General features: G+C 36.2%; 1 protein-coding gene across 1 annotated transcript; it reads left to right on the top strand.

The window, feature by feature from the left end:
- Window positions 1-2,331: 2,331 nt before the first annotated feature.
- Window positions 2,332-4,806, top strand: LOC127085993 (protein UNIFOLIATA-like). The gene is made up of 3 exons (XM_051026606.1): window positions 2,332-3,056; window positions 3,312-3,688; window positions 4,194-4,806. The coding sequence occupies exons 1-3, from the start codon at window positions 2,609-2,611 to the stop codon at window positions 4,554-4,556; spliced, it is 1,188 nt and encodes a 395-aa protein (XP_050882563.1). The 5' UTR covers window positions 2,332-2,608; the 3' UTR covers window positions 4,557-4,806.
- The last annotated feature ends 18,306 nt before the right edge of the window (window positions 4,807-23,112 follow it).

Raw genomic sequence — 23,112 nt, forward strand, 5'->3', positions numbered from 1 at the left:
TAATAAACATCTTGAATTGATCCAATCAACCCATCTTTCTGCAGGTAACGAATCGTTCCCTTGCCTTCGACCTTCACTTTCGATGCATCTCCGAAAGACACATTGCCATCTTCAATCTTTCTCATTTCTTTAAACAGGTGTTTGTGACCACACATATGGTTACTTGCTCCTGAGTCAAGGTACCAAACATTGTCATTTGTGTTGATCTCATTTTGAGCCATCAACAGAAAACCTTCATTTGCTTCAGCTTCCAAGGTTAGATTGGTTGTTTCTTCTACCTTCTTTTCGATTCGACAATCTTTTGCAAGATGTCCCACTTTATCACAGTTATAGCATTTGAATGAGTTACAATCCTTCGCATAATGACCATACTTCCCACATTTGTAGCACTCAAAGTTGGAATGGTTCGACCTACCACCTCTTTGACCACGTCCTCTGCCACGCCAATTTTGCTGGATCGACTGTCCTCTGTCGAAGTTGCTGCCTCTACCACTTCGACCATTGTCACGTCCTCCACGACCACGTCCTCTTCCTCGAAAGTTTTGAGAAAAGAGTACCTTTTCGTCTTTGATTTGCTCCTTGGTTTGATTTGCGTCCTCTACTCCTTCTTCCTTCTTTTTCATCTTACGTTGTTCGTGTGCTTCGAGGGAACCTGCGAGCTCTTCGACTGCAAGCGTCGAAAGGTCCTTCGACTCTTCTATTGCACACACAATATTCTCAAACTTATCTGTTAAAGATCTCAAAATCTTTTCGACAACTCGTGCATCAGTTACTGTTTCGCCATTTCTGCTGAGTTGGTTCACCACTTTTTGTACACGCGTGATGTAGTCAGATACATTTTCTGACTCCTTCATCTGCATCCTCTCCAATTCGCCACGAAGTGTTTGGAGTCGAACTTGCTTTACTCGATCTGCTCCTTTGAACACTTTCTCCAGTGTGTCCCACGCTTCTTTCGACGTAGTCGAACCGGCAATCTTTTCGAAGCCTGATTCATCAACAGCCCTAAACAGCATGTAAAGTGCCGTTTTATCCTTCGATCGCGTCTCTTTCAACGCCTTATTTTGAGCTGACGTATATCCCTCAGTATCTGTTGGTTCTTCAAACCCATCTTTGGTCACCTCCCACGCGTCTAGAGATCCGAGAAGAGCTTTCATCTGGATACTCCAGTTTTCATAATTCAACTTCGTTAGCCGTGGTAACGGCATTTGATTCATCATATTTGCCATTAGCTCTGATGCCAATTTGTCAGAAGAATCGATTTTGTTTGCAAACTTCTGTATTTTATTAGAATGCAATTTTGGACTTTTATACATACAGAAAACTTTAGCTATTCTACTAATTAAAATAAATAGTAAATACTCTTAATTTTCCCATTGTCTCTTAACCTTCCAAAACTCTCCATTAACTTATTATTAAAACCCCACTAACTCTAGCATTTAAGTTTATTCAACATTATGTGTGTGTATACATGTTGGTATGGGTTGGAGTTGGAAGCAATGGTCTTTGAAAGTACACACACATGATGAATTAATCAGCCTTTTGAACTTTACAGTGTTTGCTTTAAGACCAACTGGAACAACCTGCAACCCTCGCAGCTGTACTTTGATCCCTGCATCACTGCTTCACATCTCGTCACTCATCGAATAGTAAATAGTAACCCCTTTCTTTACTATCATTGTTTCCCCATTAATGATTTTACTGTTTTTGCGTCCTTTTTTTGTCTGTTTCCTTAACGAGCTACTCTCCCTGCTCCTAATAAACAGCTAAAAACCTCAGTGAGATTTTCTCTGATTCCGTAACACACCACTACACAGTAACAGAAGAATCACTCGTGAATCCTCTGTCATCCACCTTTTCCTTACTCTTTCTCACTAAATATTGTTATTATTATTATATGTTCATTTGCCTTTCTTTTGAGAGTGACTAGTTACATTAATTCATGATTATAGACCATAAAGTAAACTAGTTTCTTTTTTTGGTTACATGCATGGCTTTCTTAACCCTAAATATGTATAAACAAGAATTAGATTTTCATATTTTTTCTGTTGATTATCACGCTAATGTGTTGCTTAAGTAGGCTTTGTATATAGTGGTAGAGTATTAGGACAAGCAAAGCATCAATTGATTCATGTACAACACACTAGCATGCATATGAGTCTATGACACATAAGAGCAAAGACACAAAAAATAACAGTCAAGTCAAATCAGAGGTCAAACCACATACACACACAACACAACTGACTTATCTGGTCGGATAATACGGGTAACCACGTCTAGCTATAGCCAGTTAATAGTTCGGTTTGTTTTGAGGCATTCCAGTTTCAAATCAAATACAGTTTCATACAAAATCTCACACAGAACAAAAGTAACCCCCCAACCAACCTCAACTAGTCTCGGGAAAAACACTACATCATTATTATAGGGAATCAATCAAAACAACTCTAGTTCAAAACCATGCAACACAAAGGGTATTTTCGGTAAACCACATTAACCTGCACCCTCGTTTGCCACCTTACGCTTTCTATATCTCCACCCAAACAGTACCACAAACCTCCCACTTCTCATCACTTTCCAAAACCTAACTAACAGAGACACTCACTTGCTTCCTATGGATCCAGACGCATTCACCGCCAGCTTGTTCAAGTGGGACCCACGCACCGTTCTCTCTACTGCACCATCTCCCCGTCCCCAGCTTCTTGACTACGCGGTTACCCCTACAACCGCCCCGATGACTTATCATCCAGCGAGATTACCAAGAGAACTAGGAGGCTTGGAGGAACTTTTCCAAGCTTACGGGATCAGATACTACACGGCGGCGAAGATAGCAGAGCTTGGTTTCACGGTGAGCACGCTGGTGGACATGAAGGATGACGAACTTGACGACATGATGAACAGCCTCTCCCAGATTTTTCGCTGGGATCTTCTCGTCGGCGAACGTTACGGCATCAAAGCCGCCATCAGAGCTGAAAGAAGGCGCCTGGATGAAGAAGAAATTAAACGCCGCGGTCTTCTCTCCGGCGATACCACCAACGCTCTTGATGCTCTCTCTCAAGAAGGTGCATTCCATTATTTATATAAATTGAGTAAAATTATTTTACTGTTTTATTAAACTACTGTTTTAACTTATCAAAGTCAACTGATTATTTAGTTGATATTACAAATTCATGATAAATGGAATTAATATTTATTTGATTTTGGATTTGTTAGTAAGATGATGATTAAAATAAATATGCATGGTCACTTTATAGTGATCATGACGTGACGTAACTACTTTAACTAACTTTTCGTAACGGTATATATTATGTACATAGGTTTGTCGGAGGAGCCGGTGGTGCAACGTGAAAAGGAAGCGATGGGGAGTGGAGGAGGGAGCACGTGGGAGGTGGCTGTGGTGGAGGAGAGGAGAAAGAGGCAGCAGATAAGGAGGCGGAGGATGAAGATGAAGGGGAATGATCATGGTGAGAATGAAGAAGGAGAAGAGGAGGAAGAGGATAACATTAGTGGCGGCGGTGTTGGTGGTGGTGAGAGGCAAAGAGAACATCCATTCATTGTGACGGAGCCTGGGGAAGTGGCACGTGGCAAAAAGAACGGTCTGGATTACCTCTTCCATCTCTACGAACAATGCCGTGAGTTTCTCATTCAAGTTCAAGCCATCGCTAAAGAGCGCGGTGAGAAATGCCCCACCAAGGTACTACACCATAACACCATATGCCATAACAAGTAACAACATTACAAATTTCAGTTTCATTTCTCATTTTTCTTTTTTCATTTTTGTTTTTTTGTACTTTCGAGTCATGTCAATCTATCTATCTTCTGAACCTGACTCTGACTTGAATCCAGTCAGATTCCTTATTGTGTAGTGTAGTTCCTTTACGAACCGTTTCAACAGTAATTTGTTGCCGTGAAACATTCAACGGAACACGTGACGAGCCAGGGAAACTCCTAATGGGTCCCACCTTCCTATTCAACTGGAATTTCCATTTCCATTTCCATATCCAACTCCAACTATTACCCGGTTACAACGCTTGAACCATAATAAAGCCATGCATTACACACACTGGTTCCTACAATGTTCTCATAACAAATCCCAATTCAAACACATGCATGAATTTTTGATAATACCTTGTGTAAGAGATACGGTGGGGCCCATCCACAATATAATGGTTAAACTTAGTTAACTATTTTGTGTGCAGGTGACAAACCAAGTGTTTAGGTATGCAAAGAAAGCTGGAGCGAGTTACATAAACAAGCCGAAAATGAGACACTATGTTCACTGTTACGCATTGCATTGTTTAGATGAGGAAGTATCGAATGAACTTAGGAGAGGTTTTAAGGAAAGAGGTGAGAACGTTGGCGCGTGGAGGCAAGCATGTTATAAGCCACTTGTGGCGATTGCTGCACGTCAAGGATGGGATATTGATGCAATATTCAACGCGCATCCACGTCTTTCGATATGGTACGTGCCTACCAAACTCCGGCAGCTTTGTCACGCGGAGAGGAACGGTGCTGCTGCTTCAAGCTCCGTGTCTGTTGGAACTACCCACCTTCCTTTCTAAGTTAAATTGCTTAAGAGCGTGGTTTTACTTTTCTTTGATTAGTACTGAATCTTCCATATGTAGAACTGTTATTGTTATTAGTGTGAAAGTAGAAGTGTAGAAGTGTAGAACCTCCCTTCCACCAATGGACGGGAGGGAATGTAGCAATTTCGTTCTAGGTAGGGGACTTTTCTTAGTTATTATGGAAGGAAAAAAATTAATATAATGTATCTTTACGCTCCTTATAAATAATTTGTTTGCTTGGTTTAAAGTCTTTCGAATTCAAATTAGTCTTAATCTTGTGATGAACTGTTGAAGGTACATAAACCAAATTTAAGAAAAGAAATAATAATCTCGGACATGCCTTTTGTTTGGTATTGATAGTATTTGAAGATGACAAACAATTTAAAATTTAAAATGATTAAATAAATAAATGACATTGCATCATTTGATGTGATTACATTGATGACAAAACTCTAAGGGTACGAGAAATATTGTTCATTTAAATTAAGGTGGTTTTTTTTAACATTTAAGAAAATATTATACAATTGAGATTCAATTTTCATTTTTTCTTCTATTATTTTTCTAATAGAGAGGGCTAAAGCCCAAGCAAAAGAAAGAACTACACCAAACTAATCTAGGAAAAGAATTTCTCTTTACATCATCTTCTATTTGAAAATCTCTTGATGAAATCCAATCATCGTAAATAAAGGTGCTATCTACTCCACTTGCTATCCCTGCATTTGTTAACGCGTTCACTCATTTGTTAGTGTCATCCCGCAATTTTTCCCAAGATCAATAAGTGGATTCATTGATCATGATATTGACATCATCTACATATTATATCATGCATTTATTTCGGCATAATATTTTAAAAGTAGATCAGAATAAAATCTCGGTTCTACAAACAAACTGATTGAATCAATTTTCACTTGCGCATAAAATTAACGGACGAAAATTTTTAAATTCGCACCTGCAGCTATCCGTTTTATTGATCTATGATTCTCGTAGTTCAACCTGGATGCTCATTTTATCTTTTCGAATCTTCGTGCAATTATATTTTGATTTGTATGAGTTTTTTCAACCGAGTATCTTTTCCCACGAGATTTGATATATATCTGTGATACGAAACTTTATTTCAATGTATCCTTTTTATTTTTTCCGTATTTTCTCATTCGATTTTTATTAATTTTACATCCTTTTATTTTTGTTTTTTTCTTAAAATATTGAAAAAATAATAATAATACAAATACGAGATCAATTTGATTTTATTTTCTTTATTAAAAAAACTGTGAATTTTATTTCATTTAGTATTTAAACTCATTTTATTCACCAAAATATCTAAAGGGATAATTTGAACTTTTAATTAAAATGCAACCCTACTATCATGATATATAAGCTACATTTGTTTGGCTAATGGAGAAGGAAGAACCAACGAACCAAGACTAGCTAGCGGCACACTCTGAGACTCTCTCTCTCTCAAACTTTAAATCAAAAAAGAAAAAAAAAAGAGAAAAAATTTGTTTTGAGAAGTGGCAGCCAAACATGTCTTAAGGTCACTCCACATTTTCTTCTTAGAAAAAGAAAAACGCATTACAAACAAGAAGTCTTCTTCCTTCACGTTAAAGCATGCTACATCGCCATTATTCTTCCATCTTCTTCTCCTCATTTTTATCACCATCTTGATCCATATCCTTTACCTTCATCTTCTTCGACAACACAAACCATGAGAACCTCACTCCAAATCACCTCCTGCTACACCATTAATAAACCCATCACCATCTTCCTTTAACATACTCCCATCTTCATATCCTACAAACAACCAACCTCTCCTTCAACCACCCACATCCAAGCACAAACCACTTCAACCACTGTACTCCGCCAAAGCACCGACCGACCATCATGCACCCCAACATCAAATCTGTTTCGGCCACGAAACAACAGCAACATCACCTCCCGACCAAACTCCTCCACCCGAGCTCATCTGCACAACCGCCCTGGAAACTCCCTCAACCGCCCCGAAAAAGTATAACTCCAGCAAGCACAAATCCGGGCTCCGACACGAGTTCACCACAAAACATAGCTGCTCCACTTTAACAAGTTCAATTAGCAACTTAACTCGTTTGGTAACTTTCGATTTCGGTTTAATTTTTGAGTTATGTTTGTATTATGCATTAGATTTCATTTCGATAGTATTTTGTATTGCTGCATTGTTGCTATTTTACTTTCCTTTTGAAGAAGATTTTTTTTAAATAATCATATTTTTTAAAAAAAATTCAAAAATAATCATAATTTCAAAAAAATTATAAAAATGGGCACTTTTTTGCCCTAAAGACACATGTGTGCCACCCTAGATGGCGCCTATCCTTTAATTGGAGGGCAAGTCGCCACTAGGAGAGACGCCTACTCCTAAATATGTTTTTTTTTATTTATTTTTTTTTTGTTTTTTTAATATGTTTTTAATTATTTTTAAAATTTTTTAAATCTTTTTTAACTTATTTTAAATTTATTAATTTATATTTATTATAAATTATATTAATTTATATCAATCAATATATATATATATATATATATATATATATATATATATATATATATATATATATATATATATATATATATATTATTTAATTTATAACTAAATAATATTATTTATAAATTATTAAAATATATTAATTTATATACATGTAAATAAATAATATTATGTATATATTTGTAAAATATACAAGATATATATATAAATATATATATTAATTTATATTAATAAACACAATATATTTATATTAAAATAATATACAAGACAAATATTATAAAGTTTAATTAAAATACATTATTAATTTGAGATTTTTTTACATATTATGCGGTCCCTGGTACGATCCGCACGGGGGAGGTCTAACTACTCGTCTAGACGGCTCACGTGGTGGTGGTGCTTCCCTATTCCCAACCCTAGTCTTAACGCGTCCCCTTGCCCTTTGCCGTTGTGGTTGGGTCGAAGTCCCTTCAATGCTGTAGGAAAGGCGGGTGCCCTCTACGGCCTCAAAGCTTTGTCTCGGTTGGACAAACTGACTCCTGTTGGGTGCGCCATCGAAATGTGGCCTTTGGTAGTTGAAGGTTGAATCGGGTTGGCTAAAGAACAATGTCTGTTGTGGTGTGTAGTAGTCTTGTTGGTAATCCTCTTGTATATCTGTGTCGGGGTTAAGTGGAGGACTGGAAGAGCCCGGGACATCGTCGTGATGGAAATGTTGGGATTGGTGTTGGTGGGGGGATTGAGTTTGTGGTAGGTGTTGGGAATGTTGATGGTGGTGGGAATGTTGAGGTTGGTGTTGGTAATCTTCATGATATTGGGGTTGAGTTTGTGGTATGTAGTGTTGATTTGGTTGGAGGGTGGACATGTGTTGTGGTTGTTGTTGTTGGTAATATAGTGGTGGTGGTTGTTGTTGGTAATACGGTGGTGGTGGTTGTTGTTGGTAATATGGTGGTGGTTGTTGTTGTTGGTAATATTGTGGTGGTTGTTGTTGTTGGGAATATTGTGGTTGTTGTTGTTGTTGGAAATATGGTTGTTGCATTCGGGGATCGTCCAAATAGAACGGGTCAGACACAATCATTTCTGGATTTGTATTTGCTCTATACCAATCCACATATTCCCTTGTCGGCTTCATTTCGTTAGGCGCCACCGGAAATTGTAGAACATAGTGGGCACGCTCTTTCCACATTTTACGGGACTCCTTTGCAAATGACTTCCAATTTTGGACATACCACTGGTGGCTGACTTTTTTAAGATGCCAAGGTTCCAAAGACATTGGGGGGCCTGGGATTTCTTGATGCATTTCGAATTGTAGTTTGACACGGTCACTTTGGTGCATCTCCACAGTGGTGAACCGCATGATAGCCGTTTTTGCTATCCAAACAGCTGCATCTTCGGGGTTGGGTTGATGTTCCAATCCCAAATATGGTCTCCAAATAAACTGCAAAGAAAAAAATAAATATGTTATTTATTGAGAATGCTTGATTTTAATAAATTAGTTAGAAGATGAATGATTTAGTGGTAATACATCTTGTACTCGGAGACGATCCAAGAGTTGACGATAAAATATTATTTTATTTTTCGGGGTAAGACTGTAATCTAGTCCAGTTGCAATGAACCTAAACAAAAAAAGATAAATAATATTATTTACAAATATTTATAGAATAAATATACAAAATGAAATAACATTATATATTTACCTAGTTGCGTAGGGGAAGGAGTAGACGTTAGGATTTTCGGGGGCTAGCCTCGGCAATCTCCACCACCCCCATGTTTGGAGCAAAAAAGCACATTCAGAAAATGTACAGTGGTCATTTTGTGCATTTTTACACAAAGAGCTATATAGGAAAGCCAATACAGCAGAACCCCAACTATACGTGCTTATTCTATCTGTGTCCTCGAGCAAACTCAAGTACATAAAGTTTATGCTATTTCCCGTGCCTTCGGGAAATAACAAGTTCCCAAATAATAACATAATGTAAAACCTTGTTTTTATTATTTTTTCTTGTTCGAACGTATTCTCAGTCAAAATTATAGCATCGTGGTAGAATTGGAGGCTCGATAGTTTAATACCCTGGCCCCTTGCTTTTGCAGATCCCCCACCCTCGACTAGATCTACGCCCAACATTTGAACACATAGTTCGTTGGGCTGTTGAACATTTCCAGTCACAGGCTTACCATCTATTTGAAGACCCAAAAGCATGTACACGTCCTCTAGTGTGACGGTACATTCACCAGTTGGTAGGTGAAAAGTGTGTGTCTCTGGTTGAAGTTTATTCTTGTTTTGTGTGAACGTTGGAGACCAGAGACACACACTTTTCACCTACCAACTGGTGAATGTACCGTCACACTAGAGGACGTGTACATTCTTTTAGGTCTTCGAATAGATGGTAAGCCTGTGACTGGAAATGTTCAACAACCCAACGAACTATGTGTTCAAATGTTGGGCGTAGATCTAGTCGAGGGTGAGGGATCTGCGAAAGCAAGGGGCCTGGGTATTAAACTATCGAGCCTCCAATTCTACCACGACGCTATAATTTTGACTGAGGATTCGTCCGAACAAGAAAAAATAATAAAAACAAGGTTTTACATTATGTTATTATTTGGGAACTTGCTATTTCCCGAAGGCACGGGAAATAGCATAAACTTTATGTACTTGAGTTTGCTCGAGGACATAGATAGAATAAGCACGTATAGTTGGGGTTCTGCTGTATTGGCTTTCCTATATAGCTCTTTGTGTAAAAATGCACAAAATGACCATTGTATATTTTCTGAATGTGCTTTTTTGCTCCAAACATGGGGGTGGTGGAGATTGCTGAGGCTAGCCCCCGAAAATCCTAAAGTCTACTCCTTCCCCTACGCAACTAGGTAAATTTATGATGTTATTTCATTTTGTATATTTATTCTATAAATATTTGTAAATAATATTATTTATCTTTTTTTGTTTAGGTTCATTGCAACTGGACTACATTACAGTCTTACCCCGAAAAATAAAATAATATTTTATCGTTAACTCTTGGATCGTCTCCGAGCACAAGATGTATTACCACTAAATCATTCATCTTCTAACTAATTTATTAATATCAAGCATTCTCAATAAATAACATATTTATTTTTTTCTTTGCAATTTATTTGGAGACCATATTTGGGATTGGAACATCAACCCAACCCCGAAGATGCAGCTGTTTGGACAGCAAAAACGGCTATCATGCGGTTCACCACTCTGGAGATGCACCAAAGTGACAGTGTCAAACTGCAATTCGGAATGCATCAAGAAATCCCAGGCCCCCCAATGTCTTTGGAACCTTGGCATCTTAAAAAAGTCAGCCACCAGTGGTATGTCCAAAATTGGAAGGCATTTGCAAAGGAGTTCCGTAAAATGTGGAAAGAGCGTGCCCACTATGTTCTACAATTTTCGGTGGCGTCCAACAAAATGAAGCCGACAAGGGAATATGTGGATTGATATAGAGCAAATACAAATCCAGAAATGATTGTGTCTGACCCGTTCTATTTGGACGATCCCCGAATGCAACAACCATATTTCCAACAACAACAACCACCACAATATTCCCAACAATAACAACCACCACAATATTACCACCACCACCGTATTACCAACAACCACCACCACCACCGTATTACCAACAACAACCACCACAACACATGTCCACCCCCCAACCAAATCAACACTACATACCACAAACTAAACCCCAATATCATGAAGATTACCAACACCAACCTCAACATTCCCACCACCATCAACAGTCCCAACACCTACCACAAACTCAATCCCCCCACCAACACCAATCCCAACACTTCCATCACGACGATGTCCCGGGCTCTTCCATTCCTCCACTTAGCCCCGACACAGGTATACAAGAGGATTACCAACAAGACTACTACACATCACAACAGACATTGTTCTTTAGCCAACCCGATTCAACCCTCAACTACCAAAGGCCACATTTCGAGGGCGCACCCAACAGGAGTCAGTTTGTCCCACCGAGACAAAGCTTTGAGGGCGCAGAGGGCACCCGCCTTTCCTACAGCATTGAAGGGACTTCGACCCAACCACAACGGCAAAGGGCAAGGGGACGCGTTAGGACTAGGGGTGGGAATAGGGAAGCACCACCACCACGTGAGCCGTCTAGACGAGTAGTTAGACCTCCCCCGTGCGGATCGTACCAGGGACCGCATAATATGTAAAAAATCTCAAATTAATAATGCATTTTAATTAAACTTTATAATATTTGTCTTGTGTATTATTTTAATATAAATATATTGTGTTTATTAATATATATTTATATATATATCTTGTGTATTTTAAAAATATATACATAATATTATTTATTTACATGTATATAAATTAATATATTTTAATAATTTATAAATAATATTATTTAGTTATAAATTAAATTAATATCACTACGCCAAATAAGGGAATAAAGGGCGCTTATTTTGGCCTATAACAGCGCTTTTAAGCGCCCTCTAATCTGGCGCTGGCATAGGTAAAGACAGTGCTTTGTTTTCCTGGAGAAAGCGCCCTCTAAAGTTGTCAATGTAAAGTGTTTAGAGGGCGCTTTCAGGAAAAAACGCCCTCTAAAGTTGTCAATGTAAAGTGTTTAGAGGGCGCTTTCAGGAAAAAGCGCCCTCTAAAGTTGTTAATGTAAAGTGTTTAGAGGGCGCTTTCAGGAAAAAGCGCCCTCTAAAGTTGACAATGTAAAGTGTTTAGAGGGCGCTTTCAGGAAAAAGCGCCCTCTAAAGTTGTCAATGTAAAGTGTTTAGAGGGCGCTTTCTGGACAAAGCGCCCTCTAAAGTGTTAGTTATTTTAAAAAAAATTGTTTGAAAAACAGTGGATATTTAATTGGTAACCTGTTCGCATGCTGCAAAAGTGTAAAATTCATATTGATTTCATCCTTTAATCCAATGTTATACACCATTAATCCATTGATATATACAACATGAATCCATTTATATACAACATTAATCCTCCATATATACAACATTAATATATGATTCTTTGATCAACAATATACAACAACATATTCATGATTTAGTAAAATTACAACAACAATATACAACATATATACAACAACAGCATACAACAACAACATTCCATACATATATGTACAACAATATACAACCTAGCTATATGATTCTTTGATCAACAATGAATTGACACAATTCATCCTTGATTTCATCCAAATTTGCTCTTGAGTAAGTTTTGTATTCCTCAAAGTACTACAATTAAGAGAATAAAACATATTCATGATTAGTAACAAATTAGATGAAATATCCGATAATATTAAAATAAACCCTAAGTTATTATTCCATACCATTTTTGGGATGTCTATACGATTCAACGCAATGATGTCTCTCATAAATCTCATTACAAAAAATCCGCAATCGACCGAATTATTTTGCTGAGGACACTACACAGAAAAACAAACAATGTATATATATATAGTTAATTTCTTACAAACACTATTATAAGCAAAAAAACAAACACTATTATAAGCAAAAATAAGATACTTAATATATACCTGAACTCTGATCCAGGTAATGTCCTTCCTATTGCGGTATTTCTTTTTCAATCTAAATTTTATTATTGCCCTAACAAAATAAAAACGTATATTGAGATCAATCTGACAGACATAATTAAATATACAAATACACACGAATATTTAGGGGAATTTCACTTACGCGTCAACCGTCTTCTTCATACTCGGATATTTACTCCAATCACCCGATAAAGAATCGAGATAATACACTATTAGTCTCGAAAGATCCATAGCAACCAACACCCAGTGACCACTGTAAAATAAAACAAAAATTTAGATAATTGAAAATTTTCTACGTAAAAGATATACATAGATTAGAATGAAATTATTAGAAAGAAAATCTAACCCGTTGCCAGAATTAAACGGTAAAAAATACAAACTGGGTGTAGTATTATCGCCGGCCGCCATGAATCTATCGACTAGATCATTCTTTACGGATGTTGGATTATTCGTTATTAACGTTGCATTGATACGGGAAGCAGCAATAAAATTGAAACGGTTACACAATTCAGTTCCCCGCATCAATGTTACATACATATACCTTAAATAGAAACATAATAAACATTAGACTACTCATTGAAATGTGTAAATAAATTGTTCAACTAAGTAAATTATAGATTGATCGGAGTACCATATGTATGTATGAATGACAGCGATGCCCAATTCGGTGTGTTCAAAAAGTTGTTGGAAGTCCTCCTTTCCAATTATTTCGAAATGAGCAGCTCCGAAAACACCTTCATCAAAATCTATAGTATGAATGGCCCCATGCATAATATCGGACTCCTCCACCATTTTCTCAAGACGCATCATAATTTGAGATTTTGTCCCGGACGTCGTTGGAATATCCTTAGCAGCGCTTTTCAACTCGCGACCGGGAACCTAAAAATTCATATAAAATAAATCATGACTTTTTGTGATGCAACAGAATCGTTGCGTATATAATTCAATGGGTATATATATTTGTACCTCTTTTTGAGATGCAACCGACTCGATGCGTCTTGAAATCCCTTTACCAACTTTATGTGTGGGTCTTGTAGGAGTCTAACATTACCATATAATTGATTAAATATCATAATTGTAGTTGAATTGAAATGTGAATACTAAATATTCATAATCATTTAGAACATATATACCTCGGCATCAGGGAAAATTAGATCTGACGGCCAACCAACAAAGGATCCGATTGCATCTCGCATCAACGTTGTCTCTGAAACAACGTCAGGTAATGGTAGATGGGCGTCCGTATCTAATACGAGGTCAATCGAAACTTTCATAAATCCCACCGGGAGGGGATTATGGTGAAGTAATTCACCCGAAGTGTTGTGCACTTTTCCCTTGCCAACCATGCGATAAGTTGGTGACGATAGATACAGCTGACAAGGTGAAATGCCCTAAACCAATAATAAATGTTATTGTTAACGTGTATATGTGTCAAGTAAAAAAGTGCTATTTTAATTTCATAATAACATATATAATTACCTCGGGAAATTTCGGTTGATGATTGATACTAGCTCGGTCACTAGTATCTTTTGCCTCGGAGGCGCACCTTTCCTCTCTATACCTTGCATTCTCGTTTTGCAGTTGGAGTACTTGTGCCCTTAACTCCGCCAAGGTCTCCATCACCTCTTTGTTGGTAGGATTTTTTGTTTTTGTTTTTTTATAAAATGACGACGGAGTCACACCAAAACCCTTACCCCTCACACGACCGGAATACTCAGGAACATTTAGTACTCGACTAAGTACGCTCCTGCAATCCTGGACCTCGGTTGAAGGTACGGTTTGGGATAAAGTCTCCTGAAATATTATTAGAGGAGATTAAAAATGAATTATATGTCTAACAAAATTTTCGATATAATTAAAGAAATAATGTTACATATACTTACACATTCGTCATAAACATTTTGGACCGCTTCAACGACAGCCCCATCCTTCCCAACCCGAGCAGCCTTCCATAATACGTGGTCCGGAAGAGATGTTGCGTCACTTTTCTCCTCGGCTAGCTACACATTGAATTAGATTATAAGATCATCAATTATAACATATTGTGACAATGTATAAGCTCATAGCATTTGAATATACTCACAATTCTTTGTTGTAACCGTGCATAACCCGTACGCCCTTTTTTGTACGGATACGCGGGTTTTGATGCCCTTTTCCTATTTTTGTCGCTTACTTCCTGGATAAAAAAGTTTAAGGCATATTAGAACCAAGTAACTTAACAATTGTATAATACCATAATTAATAGACATTACATGAAATTTTTCGTTTCTTCGTTTGGCGACAAAGTTATCCCATTCATCGGCTGAAATAATCTCGGCATACTTCATTGGCCGTTCTCCTTCAACAAATTTTCCTTCCTCATCCTTGAGAAATTTGTTGCACATAAAGGATCGAAATCCTCGGAGTCTTTTTCCGGCCAATTGAATACAATATTTTTGCCGGCTTTCATCGATGTGAAAGGATCTCTAAAAAACATACAAATGGAGTGTGTTATTATAAAGTAATATTATAACAATATATGGTTAACAAATAGTCAACAAAAAAAACATATAACAATATATGGTAAGTACCTGTATCTCCGACCATATTTTTTCCTTGCCAACCTTCAAGTCCGGACTTCTCCAATTATCACATGTAATCGGAATATGTTGGCGAACAAGGAAACCAATGTAACTTGCCAACATTGAACCGTTAGGCTCAATTAGTTGGTCTTCAGCACTCCAATGTACTTCAAATTTTACACCCTTGTCTCTTGCACGAATGATTGACTTCATAACAGTCAATCCTCGTTTGATTTCTTTTTCAACATTATTACGTGATTCATTCGCGGCATGGGTATCGTCTTGGTTAGCCATTTTATCTGTAATATAGAAATGATTCAATAAGACCCAAGTAAGACAATGATTCAATACGTGAACACATTCATATACCTTCCATTTCTCTCATGTTACAACAATCTAAACTCTTTTTTATTTATCATTATTGAATACAAACTCACACACACCTACTGCATGCAAAAGACCAATGCAAACTTATGGTGTTTGGAACATGAACAAACTTGCATCCATAATCATCAAACTTCCAAGCACAAGCTCAAACACACTTCAAATATATCAGTTTTCAATCAGAAATAAAAAAATCAGTCTGCCCTAAACAACATTAATCAACATAATGCACAAAATGAAAAACTAAGTTTAGAAAATGCCCTAATCAAACACATGAAGAAAGTGAACGGTAACGATGGAGAAGAGAAATACCTTAAAGGTGACGGTAACGATGGAGAAGAAAGTGAACAGTGACGGTGGAAGAGGATAACGCAGTGAACGTGAACGGTGAGGGAGGGAGAACGAACGGCGACGATGACGGTGAGGGAGGGAGAACGAACGGAGGACGAGAGTAATCGTAGTAGAGAGTAATCGCAGTTGAGAGAAAACCCAGTTACGTAAACGAAATAGCTTATAGAGAGGGAAAATAAAGAGACATGCAGTATATGTTATAATTTTAATGTTTACTAAAGGGGACCTTAGAGGGCGCTTTTTTAAAAAAAGCGCCCTCTAAAGGGGGCCTAAGAGGGCGCTTCTGAAAGCGCTCTCTAAGGCTTTCCAAAAGCGCCTTCTAAACTGGAAATGTACATGGACTTAGAGAGCGCTTTTTCAAAAGTGCCCTCTAAGGGTAACCTTAGAGGGCGCTTTCACAAAAGCGCCCTCTATTGTTGTCCCTCCATTTTTTTTTGGCTTCACTTTAGAGGGCGCTTTGTTACAAAAGCGCCCTCTAAAGGGGGCCTAAGAGGGCGCTTCTAAAAGCGCTCTCTAAGGCTTTCCAAAAGCGCCTTATAAACTGGAAATGTACATGGACATAGAGAGCGCTTTTTTAGAAGCGCCCTCTAAGGTTACCCTTAGAGGGCGCTTTCAATAAAGCGTCCTCTATTGGTGTCCCTCCATTTCCTCATTATTTTTTCGCTTCACTTTAGAGTGCGCTTTGTTACAAAAGCGCCCTCTAAAGTGCGCTGTCTATTCTAGTAGTATGCTCCTTATTTTTTCTCTTCACTTTAGAGTGCGCTTTTGTAATAAAGCGCCCTCTAAGGGGCGCTGTCTATTCATGTTTTTGGCGTAGTGTATATATATATATATATATATATATATATATATATATATATATATATATATATATCTTGTAAATAATATTATTTATATATATGTATTAATATGAATTAATATAATTTATAATAAGTATAAATTAATAAATTTAAAATAAGTTAAAAAAGATTTTAAAAAATTTAAAAAATAATTAAAAACATATTAAAAAAAAGCAAAAAAATAAATATAAAAAAAACACATTTAGGAGTAGGCGTCACTCCTAGTGGCGACTTGCCCTCCAACTAAAGGATAGGCGCCATCTAGGGTGGCACCCATGTGTCTTTAGGGCAAAAAAGTGCCCATTTTTATAAGTTTTTTGAAATTATGGTTATTTTTGATTTTTTTTTAAAAACGATGGTTATTTAAAAAAAATCTTCCCTTTTGAAACTGTAATGCTATAATGTAATAATGAAAACATAATCGGTAATATGTGTGTATGTTGTTTGTTTATTTTCATTGCGTTGGAATCGAACCGATTCAGGTTCGACATGTTTTTGTAAGGCTGCTGGATTTTGCCTTTGGTATATTATTGAAAATATTCGGTATATATGAGTTGACGGTTATGGTCTATTATTACATTGAAATCGGATTCGAGAAAGTATGCGTATTCGGTTTAATTTCGTTCGTCAACATTGTGTTATTGTTAGCTGGAGTTTTCGACCATTATGTTGAAGTTCTTTGAAAATATTATGTTTTGGAGAATAATATAAATAGGCTTTGTAAAGCTATTTATTAAATCCCTTTCTTGGGAGAATGAACCTTTTTGTCGAAGCTTAAGACTTAGAAGATTTTAGGATCTCCACAAGTTCTCTTCGACATCGGCGTTTGGCAGATTCGAAGTTTCGACCGGGAAAGATTTGAAATTCAAACGAAGTAGTTTCGTCAGGCGAACACGTGGAAGCATCTGAGACACGCAGCGCTTGAAAACGTCGAACGTGGCAATCATCTGTGTATCGTTAGGGTCGAATTGTTATAAATAGGAGTCTTAGTTTTTAGATTTCGTGTGTTCAAACTGATATACAAAATTCACTAAAAATACTCAAAGTACCGGAGCGAGAGAAACGAGTCTTTGCTGAAAATATATGTATGAAGAATACCATGATTACATTCCATGTTATCTTTTTAATGCAAGTTACTTAAATTAAACCATTTACTGTCTTTATTTCTATTTAAGCCTTCTGTCGAATTGCCTTTATCTTCAAAGTCTTTCATCATTGCTTTTACCTTTACATTTATATTTTGTCAAACCTTTATTTCCAGCACCTTTTCAAACTTAAAACCTTTTACTTCAAGTTATTTATCTTTACTTTTGCCAATTACCTTTGTTATCTTTAAAAAAACCTTTTTACAGAATTACTGCAATTTATCCTTTATCTTTAAAGTCATAAGCCTTTAGATTTCGTTTAGAGTTTATTGTCGAAACACCTTTTACTTTGTACCATTAACGCTAGATAAAGAACCCTAATTACCATTCATAAACCAGAAACAAACTTAATCATGAATCAAATCACCATAACACTAGTTCTTGAGACACATGTCCTATGATCAATCTAGTCGATCATGTAAGTTACCAAGATTAATAATATTGGAGGACTAGCTGTTGTTTGTCAGAAATTACTGGTATGCGTATTCGGTTTAATTTCGTTCGTCAACATTGTGTTATTGTTAGCTGGAGTTTTCGACCATTATGTTGAAGTTCTTTGAAAATATTATGTTTTGGAGAATAATATAAATAGGCTTTGTAAAGCTATTTATTAAATCCTTTTTCTTGGGAGAATGAACCTTTTTGTCGAAGCTTAAGACTTAGAAGATTTTAGGATCTCCACAAGTTCTCTTCGACATCGGTGTTTGGCAGATTCGAAGTTTCGACCGGGAAAGATTTGAAATTCAAACGAAGTAGTTTCGTCAGGCGAACACGTGGAAGCATCTGAGACACGCAGCGCTTGAAAACGTCGAACGTGGCAATCATCTGTGTAGAGATCGTTAGGGTCGAATTGTTATAAATAGGAGTCTTAGTTTTTAGATTTCGTGTGTTCAAACTGATATACAAAATTCACTAAAAATACTCAAAGTACCGGAGCGAGAGAAACGAGTCTTTGCTGAAAATATACGTATGAAGAATACCATGATTACATTCCATGTTATCTTTTTAATGCAAGTTACTTAAATTAAACCATTTACTGTCTTTATTTCTATTTAAGCCTTCTGTCGAATTGCCTTTATCTTCAAAGTCTTTCATCATTGCTTTTACCTTTACATTTATATTTTGTCAAACCTTTATTTCCAGCACCTTTTCAAACTTAAAACCTTTTACTTCAAGTTATTTATCTTTACTTTTGCCAATTACCTTTGTTATCTTTAAAAAAACCTTTTTACAGAATTACTGCAATTTATCCTTTATCTTTAAAGTCATAAGCCTTTAGATTTCGTTTAGAGTTTATTGTCGAAACACCTTTTACTTTGTACCATTAACGCTAGATAAAGAACCCTAATTACCATTCATAAACCAGAAACAAACTTAATCATGAATCAAATCACCATAACACTAGTTCTTGAGACACATGTCCTATGATCAATCTAGTCGATCATGTAAGTTACCAAGATTAATAATATTGGAGGACTAGCGGTTGTTTGTCAGAAATTACTGGTATGCGTATTCGGTTTAATTTCGTTCGTCAACATTGTGTTATTGTTAGCTGGATTTTTCGACCATTATGTTGAAGTTCTTTGAAAATATTATGTTTTGGAGAATAATATAAATAGGCTTTGTAAAGCTATTTATTAAATCCTTTTTCTTGGGAGAATGAACCTTTTTGTCGAAGCTTAAGACTTAGAAGATTTTAGGATCTCCACAAGTTCTCTTCGACATCGGTGTTTGGCAGATTCGAAGTTTCGACCGGGAAAGATTTGAAATTCAAACGAAGTAGTTTCGTCAGGCGAACACGTGGAAGCATCTGAGACACGCAGCGCTTGAAAACGTCGAACGTGGCAATCATCTGTGTAGAGATCGTTAGGGTCGAATTGTTATAAATAGGAGTCTTAGTTTTTAGATTTCGTGTGTTCAAACTGATATACAAAATTCACTAAAAATACTCAAAGTACCGGAGCGAGAGAAACGAGTCTTTGCTGAAAATATACGTATGAAGAATACCATGATTACATTCCATGTTATCTTTTTAATGCAAGTTACTTAAATTAAACCATTTACTGTCTTTATTTCTATTTAAGCCTTCTGTCGAATTGCCTTTATCTTCAAAGTCTTTCATCATTGCTTTTACCTTTACATTTATATTTTGTCAAACCTTTATTTCCAGCACCTTTTCAAACTTAAAACCTTTTACTTCAAGTTATTTATCTTTACTTTTGCCAATTACCTTTGTTATCTTTAAAAAAACCTTTTTACAGAATTACTGCAATTTATCCTTTATCTTTAAAGTCATAAGCCTTTAGATTTCGTTTAGAGTTTATTGTCGAAACACCTTTTACTTTGTACCATTAACGCTAGATAAAGAACCCTAATTACCATTCATAAACCAGAAACAAACTTAATCATGAATCAAATCACCATAACACTAGTTCTTGAGACACATGTCCTATGATCAATCTAGTCGATCATGTAAGTTACCAAGATTAATAATATTGGAGGACTAGCGGTTGTTTGTCAGAAATTACTGGTATGCGTATTCGGTTTAATTTCGTTCGTCAACATTGTGTTATTGTTAGCTGGAGTTTTCGACCATTATGTTGAAGTTCTTTGAAAATATTATGTTTTGGAGAATAATATAAATAGGCTTTGTAAAGCTATTTATTAAATCCTTTTTCTTGGGAGAATGAACCTTTTTGTCGAAGCTTAAGACTTAGAAGATTTTAGGATCTCCACAAGTTCTCTTCGACATCGGTGTTTGGCAGATTCGAAGTTTCGACCGGGAAAGATTTGAAATTCAAACGAAGTAGTTTCGTCAGGCGAACACGTGGAAGCATCTGAGACACGCAGCGCTTGAAAACGTCGAACGTGGCAATCATCTGTGTAGAGATCGTTAGGGTCGAATTGTTATAAATAGGAGTCTTAGTTTTTAGATTTCGTGTGTTCAAACTGATATACAAAATTCACTAAAAATACTCAAAGTACCGGAGCGAGAGAAACGAGTCTTTGCTGAAAATATACGTATGAAGAATACCATGATTACATTCCATGTTATCTTTTTAATGCAAGTTACTTAAATTAAACCATTTACTGTCTTTATTTCTATTTAAGCCTTCTGTCGAATTGCCTTTATCTTCAAAGTCTTTCATCATTGCTTTTACCTTTACATTTATATTTTGTCAAACCTTTATTTCCAGCACCTTTTCAAACTTAAAACCTTTTACTTCAAGTTATTTATCTTTACTTTTGCCAATTACCTTTGTTATCTTTAAAAAAACCTTTTTACAGAATTACTGCAATTTATCCTTTATCTTTAAAGTCATAAGCCTTTAGATTTCGTTTAGAGTTTATTGTCGAAACACCTTTTACTTTGTACCATTAACGCTAGATAAAGAACCCTAATTACCATTCATAAACCAGAAACAAACTTAATCATGAATCAAATCACCATAACACTAGTTCTTGAGACACATGTCCTATGATCAATCTAGTCGATCATGTAAGTTACCAAGATTAATAATATTGGAGGACTAGCGGTTGTTTGTCAGAAATTACTGGTATGCGTATTCGGTTTAATTTCGTTCGTCAACATTGTGTTATTGTTAGCTGGATTTTTCGACCATTATGTTGAAGTTCTTTGAAAATATTATGTTTTGGAGAATAATATAAATAGGCTTTGTAAAGCTATTTATTAAATCCTTTTTCTTGGGAGAATGAACCTTTTTGTCGAAGCTTAAGACTTAGAAGATTTTAGGATCTCCACAAGTTCTCTTCGACATCGGTGTTTGGCAGATTCGAAGTTTCGACCGGGAAAGATTTGAAATTCAAACGAAGTAGTTTCGTCAGGCGAACACGTGGAAGCATCTGAGACACGCAGCGCTTGAAAACGTCGAACGTGGCAATCATCTGTGTAGAGATCGTTAGGGTCGAATTGTTATAAATAGGAGTCTTAGTTTTTAGATTTTGTGTGTTCAAACTGATATACAAAATTCACTAAAAATACTCAAAGTACCGGAGCGAGAGAAACGAGTCTTTGCTGAAAATATACGTATGAAGAATACCATGATTACATTCCATGTTATCTTTTTAATGCAAGTTACTTAAATTAAACCATTTACTGTCTTTATTTCTATTTAAGCCTTCTGTCGAATTGCCTTTATCTTCAAAGTCTTTCATCATTGCTTTTACCTTTACATTTATATTTTGTCAAACCTTTATTTCCAGCACCTTTTCAAACTTAAAACCTTTTACTTCAAGTTATTTATCTTTACTTTTGCCAATTACCTTTGTTATCTTTAAAAAAACCTTTTTACAGAATTACTGCAATTTATCCTTTATCTTTAAAGTCATAAGCCTTTAGATTTCGTTTAGAGTTTATTGTCGAAACACCTTTTACTTTGTACCATTAACGCTAGATAAAGAACCCTAATTACCATTCATAAACCAGAAACAAACTTAATCATGAATCAAATCACCATAACACTAGTTCTTGAGACACATGTCCTATGATCAATCTAGTCGATCATGTAAGTTACCAAGATTAATAATATTGGAGGACTAGCGGTTGTTTGTCAGAAATTACTGGTATGCGTATTCGGTTTAATTTCGTTCGTCAACATTGTGTTATTGTTAGCTGGAGTTTTCGACCATTATGTTGAAGTTCTTTGAAAATATTATGTTTTGGAGAATAATATAAATAGGCTTTGTAAAGCTATTTATTAAATCCTTTTTCTTGGGAGAATGAACCTTTTTGTCGAAGCTTAAGACTTAGAAGATTTTAGGATCTCCACAAGTTCTCTTCGACATCGGTGTTTGGCAGATTCGAAGTTTCGACCGGGAAAGATTTGAAATTCAAACGAAGTAGTTTCGTCAGGCGAACACGTGGAAGCATCTGAGACACGCAGCGCTTGAAAACGTCGAACGTGGCAATCATCTGTGTAGAGATCGTTAGGGTCGAATTGTTATAAATAGGAGTCTTAGTTTTTAGATTTCGTGTGTTCAAACTGATATACAAAATTCACTAAAAATACTCAAAGTACCGGAGCGAGAGAAACGAGTCTTTGCTGAAAATATACGTATGAAGAATACCATGATTACATTCCATGTTATCTTTTTAATGCAAGTTACTTAAATTAAACCATTTACTGTCTTTATTTCTATTTAAGCCTTCTGTCGAATTGCCTTTATCTTCAAAGTCTTTCATCATTGCTTT

This window comes from Lathyrus oleraceus, chromosome 5 (assembly GCF_024323335.1).
Source record: "Lathyrus oleraceus cultivar Zhongwan6 chromosome 5, CAAS_Psat_ZW6_1.0, whole genome shotgun sequence".
In the NCBI taxonomy this organism is placed as follows: domain Eukaryota; kingdom Viridiplantae; phylum Streptophyta; class Magnoliopsida; order Fabales; family Fabaceae; genus Lathyrus; species Lathyrus oleraceus.